The sequence below is a fragment of the Meleagris gallopavo genome, chromosome Z (assembly GCF_905368555.1).
Source record: "Meleagris gallopavo chromosome Z, MGAL_WU_HG_1.1, whole genome shotgun sequence".
In the NCBI taxonomy this organism is placed as follows: Eukaryota; Metazoa; Chordata; class Aves; order Galliformes; family Phasianidae; genus Meleagris; species Meleagris gallopavo.
Window position 1 is genome coordinate 41,614,653 of NC_139435.1, and position 15,066 is coordinate 41,629,718.

Below are 15,066 nucleotides of genomic sequence, written 5' to 3' on the forward strand. Positions count from 1 at the left end.
TTGGCTGACTGCCAAAAAGCTCTAGGGTTCAGATTCACCGAAGTACAACTAGCTTGTTACCCAATCACATTTCTAAGTGCATCAGGCCTCTCTCACATGCCCTCTCCATTTTCCCACATCTTCTCAATAAACTCAAAGCTGAAGCAAAGCAATGCAAACTGGTTGCTCAGGAAGACAGTGAATAGCATAAGATAGGACTGCTCCCCTATATAAGTAGCTCTTGTAATATTGGTGCTGGAAAGTTAGACATATGAGATAACATGATAAGAATCCCTTAGGTATTTAGAATTGAAAACAAATATGATATAATCTCAGTGTTAGAGAATAACACAGGCAGCAATTTCAAGCAACTTCCAAGAAAAAAACAATCAGGCAGTGCTAAGAAGTAATATTTATTACTAGTTTTTAAAGGTTTAGAGAATCACAGAATGCTTTGGTTTGGAAGGGACCCTTAAGATCAACTTGTTTCAGCTCCCCTGCTATAGGCAGGACACCTCCCTCTAGACCAGGTTGCTCAAATCCCCGTCCAGCCTGGCCTTGAACACCTCCAGAGAGGGAGCATCCTCAACCACATCGGGCAACTTGTTCCACTGAAACTTCAACTGCTATAAAATTCATTTTTCAACATGATAAAACACTGCAGTGGTACCACATTTGCAATGGTGCATTTGTCTCTTGAGGCTACAGAGTAACATAATATATCGTTCTGTTTATGCTTCAGAGCCCTGTATAGCATCAACCAACTAAAGTTACTTGTCCTTGAAGGAAGGAGTGGGGGCACTTATATAAACTGTAAGACATTAAGATGAAACGTTACTTACTTCTTAGCCTTGTTTCTGGCATATAGTCTGCTTTGTCATGCACCCATTCTGGGCGGTGAGGCCGGATGTTGGCTTGCGAGGCAGCATAGGCCACAGGGTCATTGCTAACCCAGGCTGTCAGGTAGATGTAGAAAGCATTTGGGTTAATGATTCCATCTGCATCCACCAGACGCTGTTTAGTCAACTGCAAAATGGAAAAATTAGACTTTCAGAATGAGTTTTGGTTTTGGAGCTCTTGCTGTAATGTTTTCAGCAAAACAAAACAAAACAAAAGCAACAAAATACTACTGTTGTTTGACAATAAAATCTAAAAAACTAGTGATAATAAAGTGTTTATTTACAAATTAATACTCATATAGCATTTACCATAACCACTAAACCTGTAGATAGTTCCAGAATAGACTGAAGCAACTACAGCTGAATTCTGAAAGCCTGCAGCCACAAACGAAAAACAACCAAGTTGGAGAAACATTTCAAGAAAGGGAAGAAAATCTGGCAAGAGTCCCTATACACGTCTGTGTGCAGTTAACCTCTGTTGTTAACGCCAAAGGAAATGCCACCCAGTAAATGGAGGAGAGCTATAAAAATAAAACAACATCTGTATAAATTTAGCTAACACTTGCCTCCTATGACCTATGTATTCAGAAAATGCCCAGCATCAAGAAAGTCGACAAGTGCCCTTTGTTACTCAGGTCGTCATGAGCAACTATATCTGTGGGGTAAACAGCAGTGGCACACTTCCAGAATTCTGTAGCCAAAAGCTCCACAGCTAGGGCCCTGACAGAGGACCCTGGGGGTGAGTATTATTCGTTTTTTTGTTTGTTTGTTTTGTTTAACATTCTGGCCTGGCTCCAGTTTCAGGTCTTTTTAATGAAATGAAAAACAACAGTGACGGTCGTTTAAAAATAAAAAAAAAACAAAACAAAAAGCTAGATTCCAAAGATCTGGATTCAATTAATCCACAGGATATGCAACAACTGTATGTCTTCAAGCTGTCTTTGGATCTGCATAGTATAGGTCTCTGCACCACACTTTTCTCCCTCCCAGGCACAGGAAATTATATCAGCAGCTGTAGTCCAATCACATTTGTTCCACCATGTACCTGGTACACACTCCTAAACAAAACCTCACTGAAGGTTTTCTATTCTACTCTCTTTATTTCCTTAATTCATTGCTAAAGCTTCAATCTGACAGCATGCTGCATGTTGCTATAAAGCAGTGTTTTACACATCACAGTAACTTTAAACAGTGTGCTCTGTAAAATCCTTCACCTTTAACGCCAGCGAAAGAAGGAAAAACAACAAGCAATCTGCCAAGAAACTCATTAGAAATATTATTCCTCTGCCTAAAAGCACGTGATAATGATTCAAAGAAAGGAGAAGTTAGATGATTGTAGAGTATCTTCTTTTTAAAGATGAAATTGATTTAAATACAATTTTAGTTAAAGAAGTCAAACCTAGTGTGTAGTCATCTAACAATTGCTACATAGATGTATGCTGTTATAATCTTTTAAAAGGAGATCAGGCGTTTTATTCAGCAGTTTAGCCAACTGTCATTCCTGACTCTACCACAGTATATCTGTATTTATGACAACAGTACAAGAATATTGTACTACCATTCATCAGTTATTTTCTTCAGAATTTAGGTTTTTAATGAAGTGATAGCAAATACCAGGTGCAACATCCCAGAGCTGAGCAAAGTTGATCCTACAAGGGAATTTGATTCAAATTAGGAATGATGCTACTTAAGACAGTATGACTAGCACTGTTTCTGTGTCTCACGTAGGTTCAGACTCCATACATCCATGAATGTAGCTATGCACTTTCCAAAACAAATTCAGTGAAAACAAAGCGCGTTTGAGACAGGAGCAGCATGTAATACATCAGTCAGTAATCACCAATAACAGGCATTCCCAGTGTTGATTGTAAAGGCTTTGCAACACAGCCCAGACAGCAATTACACACAGATCTAGCAACGTCAGCAAGGCCATGCAGTATGGTATGACTTAAACATTTCAATGCAGAAAGATGGAAAAGAGACTACAACATGCTCTTTGCATCTCCCCCGACTCCTGATGACTTTGTGCAAACCTGTATAAACCAAAGGACTCTGATACAATACCTGACTGATGTCAATGGGCTTTGCTCGGTTGCCTGTTTGTACCAAGAGTTTGTAAGCCAGAACAGCATCATCAGATCCGTTTTTATAGTTGTTATAAGTGATTTTCCCAGTTTCCCAGTCACTGTCAAATGCATCCTGAAGTCCTGAATAGTTATGAGAAGCAAAGAGAAAATAGAAGAAACAGGTAAGAAATCAGTATCAGAAACAAATTTCAGAAGAATTTCTCTTTTCATCGTAAACTTTGGCCATCCATAGCTTAAAGTAAGAAGAAAAAAATCCATTTGCAACTTCCCATATTTGCAGTCCTCATTCAGTCTTTGTGTGGTAAGGCAAAAGTACCGCTAGCAAATTCCGTATTCTGTGCAGAAAAAAAGTGAGAGAAACAAGAAGGTTGAGGCATAGGAGAAGCCTCAAGACCATTCTCATGTCATGATGAGCAGCAAAGATGAATGGCAGATGCAATGTGCACTGGAGTTACCAATCATCATTATCTAGTAACATCATATAGAGAAGATCTGGGATAAGAATAAGAGTCTCAGATCCAACATCCTCAGAGATTTTCCTAAGTTTTCATAGCCTCACCGCTGCTTGACAGCAACCAAGCACTCTGCTTGGAGAAAAATGTGGGAAGTGTTAAAGACGTCTGCAATAAAAAGTATTTTTCCTCAACAATCTACAATTTCAGAATCATCACACTCAAAATCCACTGCCACATTTGCATTTATTGCCCCTCACAACAAAGCTGACTTGGATGGTGCCAGAAAAGTAGAGGTTGAGTTAAGCCTTAGTTTAACGTAATTGCCTGCCCTGTAGTTAAAACCAGAGAGCCAATTAGTTCATTATCTAGCAGAAAAACACCCTCCATGCTTCCCCCAACCCCTCCCCCCCCAACAGAATCCTGGCCAAGTGCATTAAGCCACAGAGGAGGAGGACACACACCACTCTCATTAACCGTTCTGGGCTACTGCAGAGCACTGAGGCAACAGCTCGAACGATGTAACCAGAAATTCCACTACAAGAGGAAAAAAAAACACACTCAAACTTTCAACTTCAAAAAGCAACTCAGCTGCTTCTCGAGCACAGCATGAGTGAACACGATTTTGTCAATTTGTTCCATCTGTTCAACTTGTGTAGCTAATACAAGTCGTGGGATCTGCTGCCAGCACATGTAAAGATCACAGCCAACACCTATTCAGTCTCAACTGTTATTTTCCTCTTTGCCACCCTTTAAGGGGGAGGAACACCTCACGGCACAAATTTGGATCATATTTAGAACAGGAAGCCGCAGCCTGGTACAAGTAGGCTCTGTGCGAACAGAGGACGAACCGTGTATCCAGGAAAGGGAAGGAAAAGGCCAGGGGGTGGAGGTGGTGGTGGTGAAGATCACCACTTCACAGCTGCACTGAGGAGTTATAATGAAAACCATCATTACAGATCTGATAGGTTAGCTACAGCTGTAAGGAGATAAGAGTGAGGGAAGAGAAAATATGGCCTCACACTGCCTTGGGGCCAAGGTACTCACACCATCAAAAAATGCTTCCCCCTCTCCCTTAGAAAGCTGCCTCCTGTGCTGTCTACAAAATTGCTCCCACTGGTAAAGCCAGGAAGTTGGGAACAAAGTGATGCAATATACCTACCAAAACTACCACTGCAGCCCCTTGATACCTGCCCAGGATAAAGATGCTTCCCCACCAGACTTCTTGAAATCACCAAAGGAACTTCACAGTCCCCTTAACAGTGCTGCTTGTTGGTGCCCTTTCAGTGGGAAAATACTATTTAAGACTTGCAGAAATACACATCCATCCTTCCCTAACACAGTTCAGTTCTCAGTTTCTCAGGAAGTGGCTAGGTGAGAACATTTCCGCTATCATAATTATCATGTAAGTGATGATTTGGGGAAGTAAAAAGGCTGTGAAAAAAGCATGAAGGAAAAAAGAAGAGACCACCAAAGAACAGCTTCACTTTTAAGTTACAGTAGGAATTGTTTCCTTCGGTAACAGGAGCACACAAATTGCTATGCTAACCAATATCTGGGGAAGAATTTCCATCCTAATATGTAGCTAGAATTTCCAGACTAATATGTAGCTCCTGTCACAGGGCTAAACTGATATATAAAACCAAATATACTCTACATGTAACTTGACCAACCCGTGTTGCAAGGTATGCTAAAAAAGATGAGCACATTTTACACTGCAACAGCAGGCAGAAGTTCAGCTCCTTCATATCTCCCACTCTCTATCCCTTTATTGCTCCTACAGGTCTGATAAACTCTCCAGCTCCATTCTCTTTTATATCTTCATTTCTCATTAGGCATAATTTCTTTACACTTTGGGCCATCTTATTACTGACCTTGCTGAAACTGGAAATTTGAGGAAATACCAAGATACCACTCTAAGTTCTGTTTCATTTCCAGAGAATTTCAAAGTTTGATTGTTAAAATTTCCTTGAGATGAACAGCAGAGTCACTGCTAGCAACATATGCATTTTTATCATGAACTGTTTCCACCAACGATTTAAAAGACTTTTAATCTACTATAAAGGTAATTGAGATAAACAAAAGGTTTCTGCTGATGCCTTTCTGCAGAGAAACTTTTTAAAAATTAGGGAATTTGTATGTTACATATGGGACATTCTCATATCAGCAGTGACTTTTGCTTTCTAGTTCAGAAGCAGGTGAAATCCTCCAGAATTATGTGGGATGCTGAAAAGAGGGTGAAGAAATTCCTACTTAACCATGTGAACAGTTGGCACTATGAAATATAAGATTACACTTTGCAAAAACAAGCCTAATTACAACCCACCAGAGAATTCAAGCTACCTCATTTACATTCAGTCACTTACAAAAACATTAACATTTCCAATTCAAATGAATGACTAGTGTTAACTTTCTTCTGTTGCATTTTCAGTAGCAGAAAACACATTAATATGACTGAATACCATGAAAAAAAGTACAGGGAAAACTGGAAGGGCAAGTGCATCAGGCTGACAGCACTCTGCTGTAGGAGAACTACAAGCATTCAGCTAAACCAAGGAGTCCATCTTCATTAAAAAAATGCTTTTATTCATACACTGTTGCTTCCCTTCAGTCAATTTTGTAAACTGTTGAACAAATGCATAAATGTCAGAAGGCCATCTTGAACCATTAATCTCCACATTACTGAATTCCCAGTGAAGACAGTAGGAATTAGACACATAGATCAAAAGTAATTCCTATTTTGATTATCCACATATTGATTATATGCACACAATAATGCTGCAACAGAACTACTTCCATCTCACAAAGAACATTCCCTCGATCCAGATTAAAACTCCACTCGTTTGTAAAATCTGTTTTGACTCTCTCTTCTCTTCACTCCCTTGGTTTCAGTCCTAGTTGGCAATGACCATGTATCCTTCTGTTCACTACTGTCTGCACATTCAGATAATCCTTTAACTATGACAATAGTGACAGTTTTTACAATGATAGTTCACTTTCCTCCCAAGTTAATGCCTTGTATCCTTCTCTACTGCTCTGTAAATACAGTATCAGTCAAGATGGCCCAGTCTTCACAAAGCAGTTAGCTGTTTTATCCTAGTTGTCCCAGTCCTGAGGAAGGCTGAAAGAAGGGGTAAGGACACACATATAAACACTAAGCAGTGATCATCATGATTAATTTGAAACTTTTGTGTGATCAAAAGGCAAAACAATGTGCTGTCTATCACAGGGCTGACACAACTACTTGAACCATCCCAAATCAGGCTTCATGGGAGTGTCCCTGACTGCTCCTGTGTAGAATTTTAGCTCCTTGCATCCAGGATACCAGGATACTCACAGCTCCTCGAGGGGAAGAACAGCAGAGGGGAAGGAAGGAAGACATTCAGGCTAAAGTGGACTAGAAAGGCAAGAAGAGAACAGTAACACCTCAAGACTAGCGGAGATGTGGAAAGGTCATATATGAATGTGTACAAGCAGCATAGAGGAGATACGGAGGTATTGGTTGGTGAAGAACAGACAAGCCCTTACTGTGAGGAGGGGATTAGAAGAAGGCATCCAAACAGAAAGGTAAGAGGTGGCCTCTGAGGGGAGTAACAGGAAAGAAAGCAATCTCAGAACAAAAGCAAGTGAGCTAGCCTCCAGCATTTCATTGTGAGGAGCCAGCAAAGCAGCAGATCCACGACCATCTTTTCCTAATTTTACCACTGTCAAACTGTGCTTATGTTCAGCACTAATATGTGAAGATCCTGAACACAGTCTTCTCAGATTTCTATCCAAGGGTAGGACCTGCTTTCCCTATTGTGGTTATTATTTGGTTGTCCAAAACAAAAGAGATAAAAAAAACACCAGCATTATAAGAGATTGGAAAAGCACATAGAAATATGTTTGCTTAGGAAGCTACAGGGTATATTAAGGTTTCAATATGGCAAAACACATAAGTTGTACTGAATTTTCTTCCCATTGATATTGCCTTCACTTACTTATGAGAGAAAAAAAAATTACGTAAAACTTACAATAATGAGATTGTAATGTATGGATCCAGTACATTTTAAAAGTAGAAATAAAACAATAAAATTGGTAGCTGCGACTCTGTTCTGTTTGAGTCTATCAGTGTATCATATATGCAATAGACTCGATAATTTTACTATGTATGTCCTTTAGATGCCTCTGCTTTCCCAATACTGCCTAAGACATTTTCAGAGGGAAGAAAATATCTCCAAATGCTAGGTAGTCATGTAAATGTTTTCTAAGAATCATTGGCTACATCTGTCATCTGTAAATAGTTAAGGTTGAAATATACAGTTTCACTGAGTTAGCATAATTAATTTTTCTGTTGGCAAAATCTTGCTGAAGATCCTTTCAATTAAAATGGCAGAGGCGAGATAGGCATATTTCAAGGAGAATGCACTTGCTCACAGCAGAGAACAGTTAAACTTGCTGAGATGTAATTGTATCATTTATTTTAAATACAAAAAAAATTGTTTCAACAGGTGTAATTATAGTATCTTTAATATCTTTAATATGCTGACTTCAGTATAATTATCATCAGAGTACCAGAAAAGGCTGTGCGTCTCTCATCTTAACCCCTACCCCTTTATAATTCAGCTCAGAAAAAGGAGCACCACACAAATAGTGAAGACACTTGACTAGAAATCTAGAATGTGTGGTGCTCTCGTGGTCCAATAAAATGCATAAACCACACTGAATTTTATTCATGCCAGCAGTCTCAGCTGAAGCCAACAGGATCACTCGTGCTGAAAGTTAAGCCTGTGCCAAAATACATTGCTGAGGTGGGACTTTTCATTTACTGTTCTCAAAACACTCAGCAAACATTTATTTTCCCAAGACACTGGATCGTATTTGGCCACTAATTTTAATCAGAATTCCTCACTGGTTGTTTGGAAATTAATGGCATGAGATTGCCTCTCACAGTTATAATCTTTAAAAGCTTCAAAACTGTCTTAAGGAGTAGTAAACTTAGCCACAAAGAAGAAAACTGTTGAAGAAAAAGGAAAGTAACATGCAAACCCAGATCAGAACCCAGGCATCCCCCTGCTGTAAGCACTTTTTAACTGTGCGGCCATATTGGAAAATAGAAATATTATTACAGTGGTTAAGTGCTTGCTAATACAGAATAAAGGTACGTTTGTGCAATTTTTCTCTTACCTTGCAGCCAGTCTCGAAAGTAGTGTAACCACATTTTGGGAAGCTGCCTATCCTCTTCCAACAAAACATATGTCACATTGCTGAAACTTCTGTGAAGTTCGTAAAGTAAGTGCTGGACATTTGGATAGTCTGCTTTCTGTGTCACAATGTACATATTGTAGAATGAAAAGTACTTGAACTGTGCGGCAATGAAGTCATATTCCCGTGTCTCCCGAGGTACAATGTCTGTGAGATCTAACCCATCTCTCACCCGGGTAGTTCCATAGAGGCTAAGCCCAAGTAGGCCCAGGAAAAGAAAAATAACCACAACCTGCAATAGCAACAAGAAAAACAGAAATGCATTTGGTTTTAGGTTTCTTTAGAAACTAACAATTCATAGTGGCACACAACTGAACTAGGTTCAACATTAATAGCCATCACTACATACTCTTAAGCCTATTTTTCTTATCTGTTTTTTCATACATGCATACATATAACGCAGGGCTTACATAATCTGTGTTTTACTGAAAGGTCTCTAAAGCATGGATGAAAAATTTATATGTTAATAAATAATGACTTTAGTTACATAGTTCACAAGCTTATGTTACTGTAAGTCAACAAACCCTCTCCCCCCCTTTAACTTACCTTTGAAGCTATGTGACTATTCTGCTAGCGATATAAAATTTTTGAAGTATGAACTAACCTGCAAAATTATTAAGAATTCCTACTGCAAAATTTTTATTCCTTAGTTTATTATTATTTATTGCAAAATATTTATTCCTTAGTTTATTATTATTGTCAGGGCAATTTTCCTTGCAGACAACACAGAAGTCTTTCAATAAACAGGTAAATTGTTCTCTAATTACCTTAGCTTTTGGTTTTAGGAGGAATGGAGCATAATGTTTTTCTGCAAAAGTTGAGAGCGTCCACTTTGTACACGGTGGCTCAAGGCAATGCACACTGGAGTCCGAGAACTGGGAAAGCAAATCCCTTGTCGAGCTTGTGCTTTCTGGGCTCTGGCAGCTAAGACTATCTTGAGCCACTGTCACAGGCTGTACTGATATTTCTGATCGTGGCTCCGCAGTGGTGTAGTACACTTGTGTATGAGGATCGTACTCAGTGCGCAACTGCACTGTAGACTGCATTGTAATCTGAGTTTCATGTGCAAAGCTGTGACTGCTGTACGGGGGTGGAGGACTGTAACAAATATTGTCATTTTCTGCATATGCTTGAGGCTCGATCTGAATCACTCTAGTGACACATGGACTGTAAGGGAAGAGAAAAACATTGCTTACATACTTATTTTAATCAGTCCAGGCAGGATAATCTGCTTCTGCCTGAAACTGTTTCTACTATCAGATGGTTTATGTTAATTATCATGCTTTGACATGAATCTTCTCCAATTCTAAATGCAGATGCTTCTTAGACATGGTTCTAATTGTAAATATGCACAGATTTCTTATTCTCAATAAAGCAGAAACCACCATTTGTCTGAAGGCATTGAGGTAGACTCATGTAAATCCATTACTTAATTATACACGCTAATCAGATCAATAGCCAGGTAGTCACATGGTCTGAATGTATAATGTGTATGTGAGTATACGTTTGTGTGCCCACGCTGAGAATTAGGCTATTTAAATGAAAATGTAAACACATAAAATACTGAGTTCTTCTGTTTAGAACAAATGAAGTAACTGTTAAATAATATTTGAGCCTTCTGCGTAAGATCTCAGACTGCTGGGAGGCAGCTTGAAACCACATGCCACACACACACTGAATGTTCTAAAAATGAAGTAAACATATGCAAATATGCATACGCATTGCCCAGGTAGGATGGGCTAAATGAAGAGAAAACATTTCAGAAGTATTTTTTGAAGCATTCCTTTTATTTTAGTCTAAGCAAGAACATAATATATACCTAGTTTGTGGTGGTGTTGTTTGTTTTTTTTTAGTCTAAATGATATTTTAGTCTAAATGAGAACATAATACATACCTAGTTTGTGGTGGTGCTGGTTTTTTTTTTTTTTAATTGACAGAGATAAATCTCCTCTTGTAAATAAGAAATGACAAACTGATGACAGAAAATGGTATGAGATATTTTTCATCAAATGAATAAAACCTACCTAAAAAAAGAGGAATTCAGAATGTTGCTTATCTAAACAAAACAAGCTGTTATTAACTGAATTTCCTCATCTATAAATAGGCTCAAATTCTGAAAAATGTTTGGTGCAACTACTGGTGGTAGAATACATGGGCAGTTTGATTGCCTCCTCCTTCTGAGAATTAGGCTTCCAAAACTGAAGCACATTAAATTGTCCAGTGAAAATACAACTTAATCAGAAACAGAAAGCAGGAGTCCTGTCATGTGATCAACTCCTTATTCTAACCAGTCACTAAAACAAATTTTGGAAAGTCTTTTCTCTCTTTGGTAACAAAATCAACAGGTCAAATACAGAGAGAGACAGATCACAGTAGCAAACACAATTTGGTCACTAGCAATACGATCAAGACAATAAAATACTGACCCTGCTGCAATGAACAACCATTCTTGACAAGGAACAGTAGCTCTCAATGACCACAAAAGGACACACCTCATCAATCAATCTGTCACACACTCTCACCTTGTAAAACAGCAGAATATATCCAGTCTCCTGTCTTCTCGACGATAAAGGTCCATGCTCAGTATAGCAGGAAAAATTAGCAGAACCATTGCGAAGTTGAATACCACCACAATTGCTGCCTACAGATCAAACATAAGAGAAACAGTATTGATGCTTAGCTTCATGGAGGCCATCATTTTAACAAAGCATTAAACCTCCTTTCAGTTTCCATTTACCCACTCATTTATCATACCTACCTGTTAGACGCTTTCAAGCCTCTCCTCAAGAGAACTGGGATTTTTACTTTTCAGTTTCATTATGGTAGCCCTATTGTAGTTAATTAGTTTCTTTTAATACTAAACTTTGTCTGTTTTAATGTGTTTGTGCCTGGAGATGTAGTGGCACCATGATTTTAAAGTGGAAAAGACATGAATTAATAAATCATCCATTTGCATGAGATCCTGCTCTGTTCAGTCAGTCTGTTCCATCAAAAAGATGGAAGCATAAGCAAACCTGGAATAAGGACTGCAGTTCTCACATTTAACGGTTGTGAAGTTATTTAAACATTAAAGCACATTTTAGAATCAATAATGAAGAAAAGGTTCATCAAACTCTAATGAAACTGCTAACATTATGCACTTGAAAGACTTTAGAAGTCTAGTCAGAAAGAGTAACATTTTGGGATTATCTCATAGTATTTTCTAAGAAGCAGCAAAATTAATCCAACAACACATAGTAAATCCATATATTTGTGTTTATCAGAAGTCAACTAATGATCCAGTCCATCAAAAGTCTTAAACTGGAATAATAATGCATCTTAAATTGGAAGAATACTTGCTTTAATTTGTAAAGTGAATATTAATTAAGGAAGAAAAAAAAAATCCCTGCACATGCACCTTCAAACCATACTTCAAGTCATTTCCCAGACAGGGATTCTCAGGAAATCTCCATAAACATATGTAAGCACAGCATTTATGATCATTATTAATAGCATTTACTTTTAATGTGGAATTACTAAGGGCTCTAGCTGTCAAAAAGGGAAACCTGAGCACAGGTAAGACTAGAAGTTAACAAGTAGTATAGCAACAGATAAACTGAAAAAAAAAAACAGTGGTTGAGTCATCAACAAGTGAAAAAAAAACAACTGAGATCCTTCTATTTTAAACCTTCTATTTTATTAAATGAGGAACAGGCAATCTAGTTTCATAATAATGGAATTTTAAAAATTAATATTAAAAACAAAAATTAAAATCAAGTGGTGCACTTGATACAAACATGCTGTCATTCTTCCAAAATAAATAACTTGCTGCTTTTGATCTTGAAAAGTCAGCCTTCAACATCAGTAACTGAAAAGATATTCATGTTTTAAAAATTCCTGACTTATCGTGGTACTAAATTTTTCTCTTATCTTTCAAAATCAAAGTATTAATCTAGTAAATGATTTTTAGAATTCCGAATCTGTTAAGTTTGATTAAAAGACTAGATATTATTTCTGTGTTTCAAAGAGCATATTAAGTTATGCAAATACTGTCTTGTTAATTCAATCACAAAAACACTGAATGGAAATGTAGTACTTATTGTTGTTTCTCTTTTGCTGTCTTCAGATTGGCAAAATATTTTGGTCCTGCTAATTATTTGTAGACTTAACTACTGTAACAGTGTTTATTTATTATTTAAAACCTAATTATCATTTAACCATATTTGAGAGAAAAGATCCAGTAACTGTTTCATTATTTATAAATAGAAACACAGAAAAGTGCGTAAGGTCATAGCTAAGACTTAAAGTGATTTCCTTTTGATCCTCTCCAGAATAAGCTGAATCTGTTACAAAAACAAATGGCTGTTGTTGCCAACAAGGTGTTGGTGGACGTGGTTACTACTTTTTTTTTTTTAATTGCTACTAAACCACTGAAAATTATATCACCCATTTGACTTGAATAATCACTTGAGTCAAACAAAGTTCTTTTGTCAAGGATGAGCTAAGTTTTACTGAAAATGTTAAAATGTGAAGTTTTACTGAAATTAATCTCATCTGATGTCTGACAACAGCTGAAAAATCAACGAATTCCTCTATTCCTGCTCTGTGAAATTCTACAAAGAGTTCATACCTTTTTGGTTTTCTCTTTAGAGAAAAAGAATTTTTCTTGAAACTGAAACATTACTACCCCTGAGAACAAATACTTAAGTGTACGGCAGAGATAAAACTAGTTAGCTATATTCAGGTGATTCTGAATGAAGAAATCAAAACTAATGTAACTACGAAGAGTAAATCCACTTATTAGCATGGCATTCCTCCTACAATCAAATAGATTTTCCAATGCATCCTATCATTACTGAAGTACTAATCTCCAAAGGTTAAATGTTTTTAAACAATTACCTCCATTCTGACTTATATTTGAACAGATTCCCTAGAGCTTAACACATTACCAGCATGTTGCAGGCTTTCTCTCCCTTACCTATCTCACCGGAATTTCACGGTTGCAAAAGTGCTCAGTTTTCAAAACTAGGAAAACATTGCTCTTTTATCAGTTCTGCCTGTTGCCCTGTCAAAAGTCTCCCTCTGACTTGACAAGGTACAATATGTCTCCCAGTTCCTGCTGCACATCCCCAGCTCCACAAGCATACGGAAATATGTGACACGGGAGAGCAGATGGAAGTCAGATTAGCAGAGAAGGAAGGAAGAACTAGTGAAGGTAACTAAGTCTCTGATACGACACATCAGCCACTACCTCCTCTCCCAGTACTAGTTAAGACATCTAATGGCTTGGAATAGAAACGTAAAAAAAACGTGATCATGGCCATATTCCCTATCTGTAACGACCACATTCACTGAAAAGCACCAACAAATGTGTGGTAGCACAGCTTCCAGAGTGGGGGCAATCTGCTAGCAGTACTCAAGCTGAAAGCATGCTCAGTATTTTGGGAAAAGGACATCTGCTTTCATCCCTTCAGAAAAGAGTGATCAAATGGAAGAGCCTTAGACTCTCATCCTGAGAAATCAGTGAAGTTAAGATTAGTATTAGATGGGGAAATGAAAGGAAATGAGATCAGAAGAAAGCAAAATAAATATTGCGTTAATCAGAAAAAACATTGGTCATTTTCTGAGAGATTTGCTCCAATTTTGCATCTTTTTATAAGCCTAACAGATGCCTGCTGCAACTGTTAACTGAAACAGAAGAATGGCAGTCTGTGTTGGAGGCAGCAAGGGAGAAGGGAGCCAAGCTGGTAGGCTGGGGCCCTACTTAAGGTATGTGCTGCTATTTGCCATTTCTGGCAGCCCACCCAAGGAGAGTGTGTGTGCTGTATAGCTAGAGGTGATGAACAGACGAGGAGGTCTGTCAGGGAAACTTCCACTCCACCACTGCCTATCTGCACCTCCCCCCTGACATCGCACGGTCTCACATCTCCCCCTTCCTTTTCCCCTTAGGCTTTAATTTTGCTTGTTAAATTCTGTTGTCAGGAGCAGGGAAAGCTAAAAGATGTCGGTAAAAGGAGGGGGACAAACCACTTCAGCAGAGTAAGATAACTGAATGAGTTTAAAAACTTACATTCTTTCTGTCCACAAAACCCATCACCACCACCTGGTAATGTACTTCGACATTTAGGGGAAAAAAAAAAACAACAACTTGTCATTCTTACTGTGAGGGAAAAAGTTGCTGCTAAGACTTTTTGGGCAAAGTTCCACCTCTGCTCACTACTAAATCTACACCATTCCTCAACTGCTAGGGAGGAAGTTTCCACTATGAGCAAGAAAAGTTAGGTGAATTTTTATGAAGCTGTGCATTCTCTTCTTTGGTGCAGAATGTATTCCACAAAGGCGTCTGAACATTTTGTCTGAGGAAAGAATTCAGTCCAATGGCAGCTATGCTCTGCCATACCTCCTTCATTTACACTCAAAATAAAG

General features: G+C 38.1%; 1 protein-coding gene across 3 annotated transcripts in view; it reads right to left on the reverse strand.

The window, feature by feature from the left end:
- The window catches only part of PTCH1 (patched 1), a 65,898-nt gene that overhangs the window by 15,085 nt on the left and 35,747 nt on the right, over positions 1-15,066 (reverse strand). For all 3 annotated transcript variants that reach the window (XM_085213057.1, XM_085213056.1, XM_085213058.1), the window contains 5 exons: positions 11,184-11,302; positions 9,429-9,828; positions 8,584-8,893; positions 2,943-3,085; positions 822-1,005 (listed from right to left, as the gene is read on the reverse strand). In XM_085213057.1, coding sequence (XP_085069183.1) covers positions 822-1,005; positions 2,943-3,085; positions 8,584-8,893; positions 9,429-9,828; positions 11,184-11,302 — 1,156 coding nt within the window. The remainder of the gene's footprint in view (positions 1-821; positions 1,006-2,942; positions 3,086-8,583; positions 8,894-9,428; positions 9,829-11,183; positions 11,303-15,066) is intronic.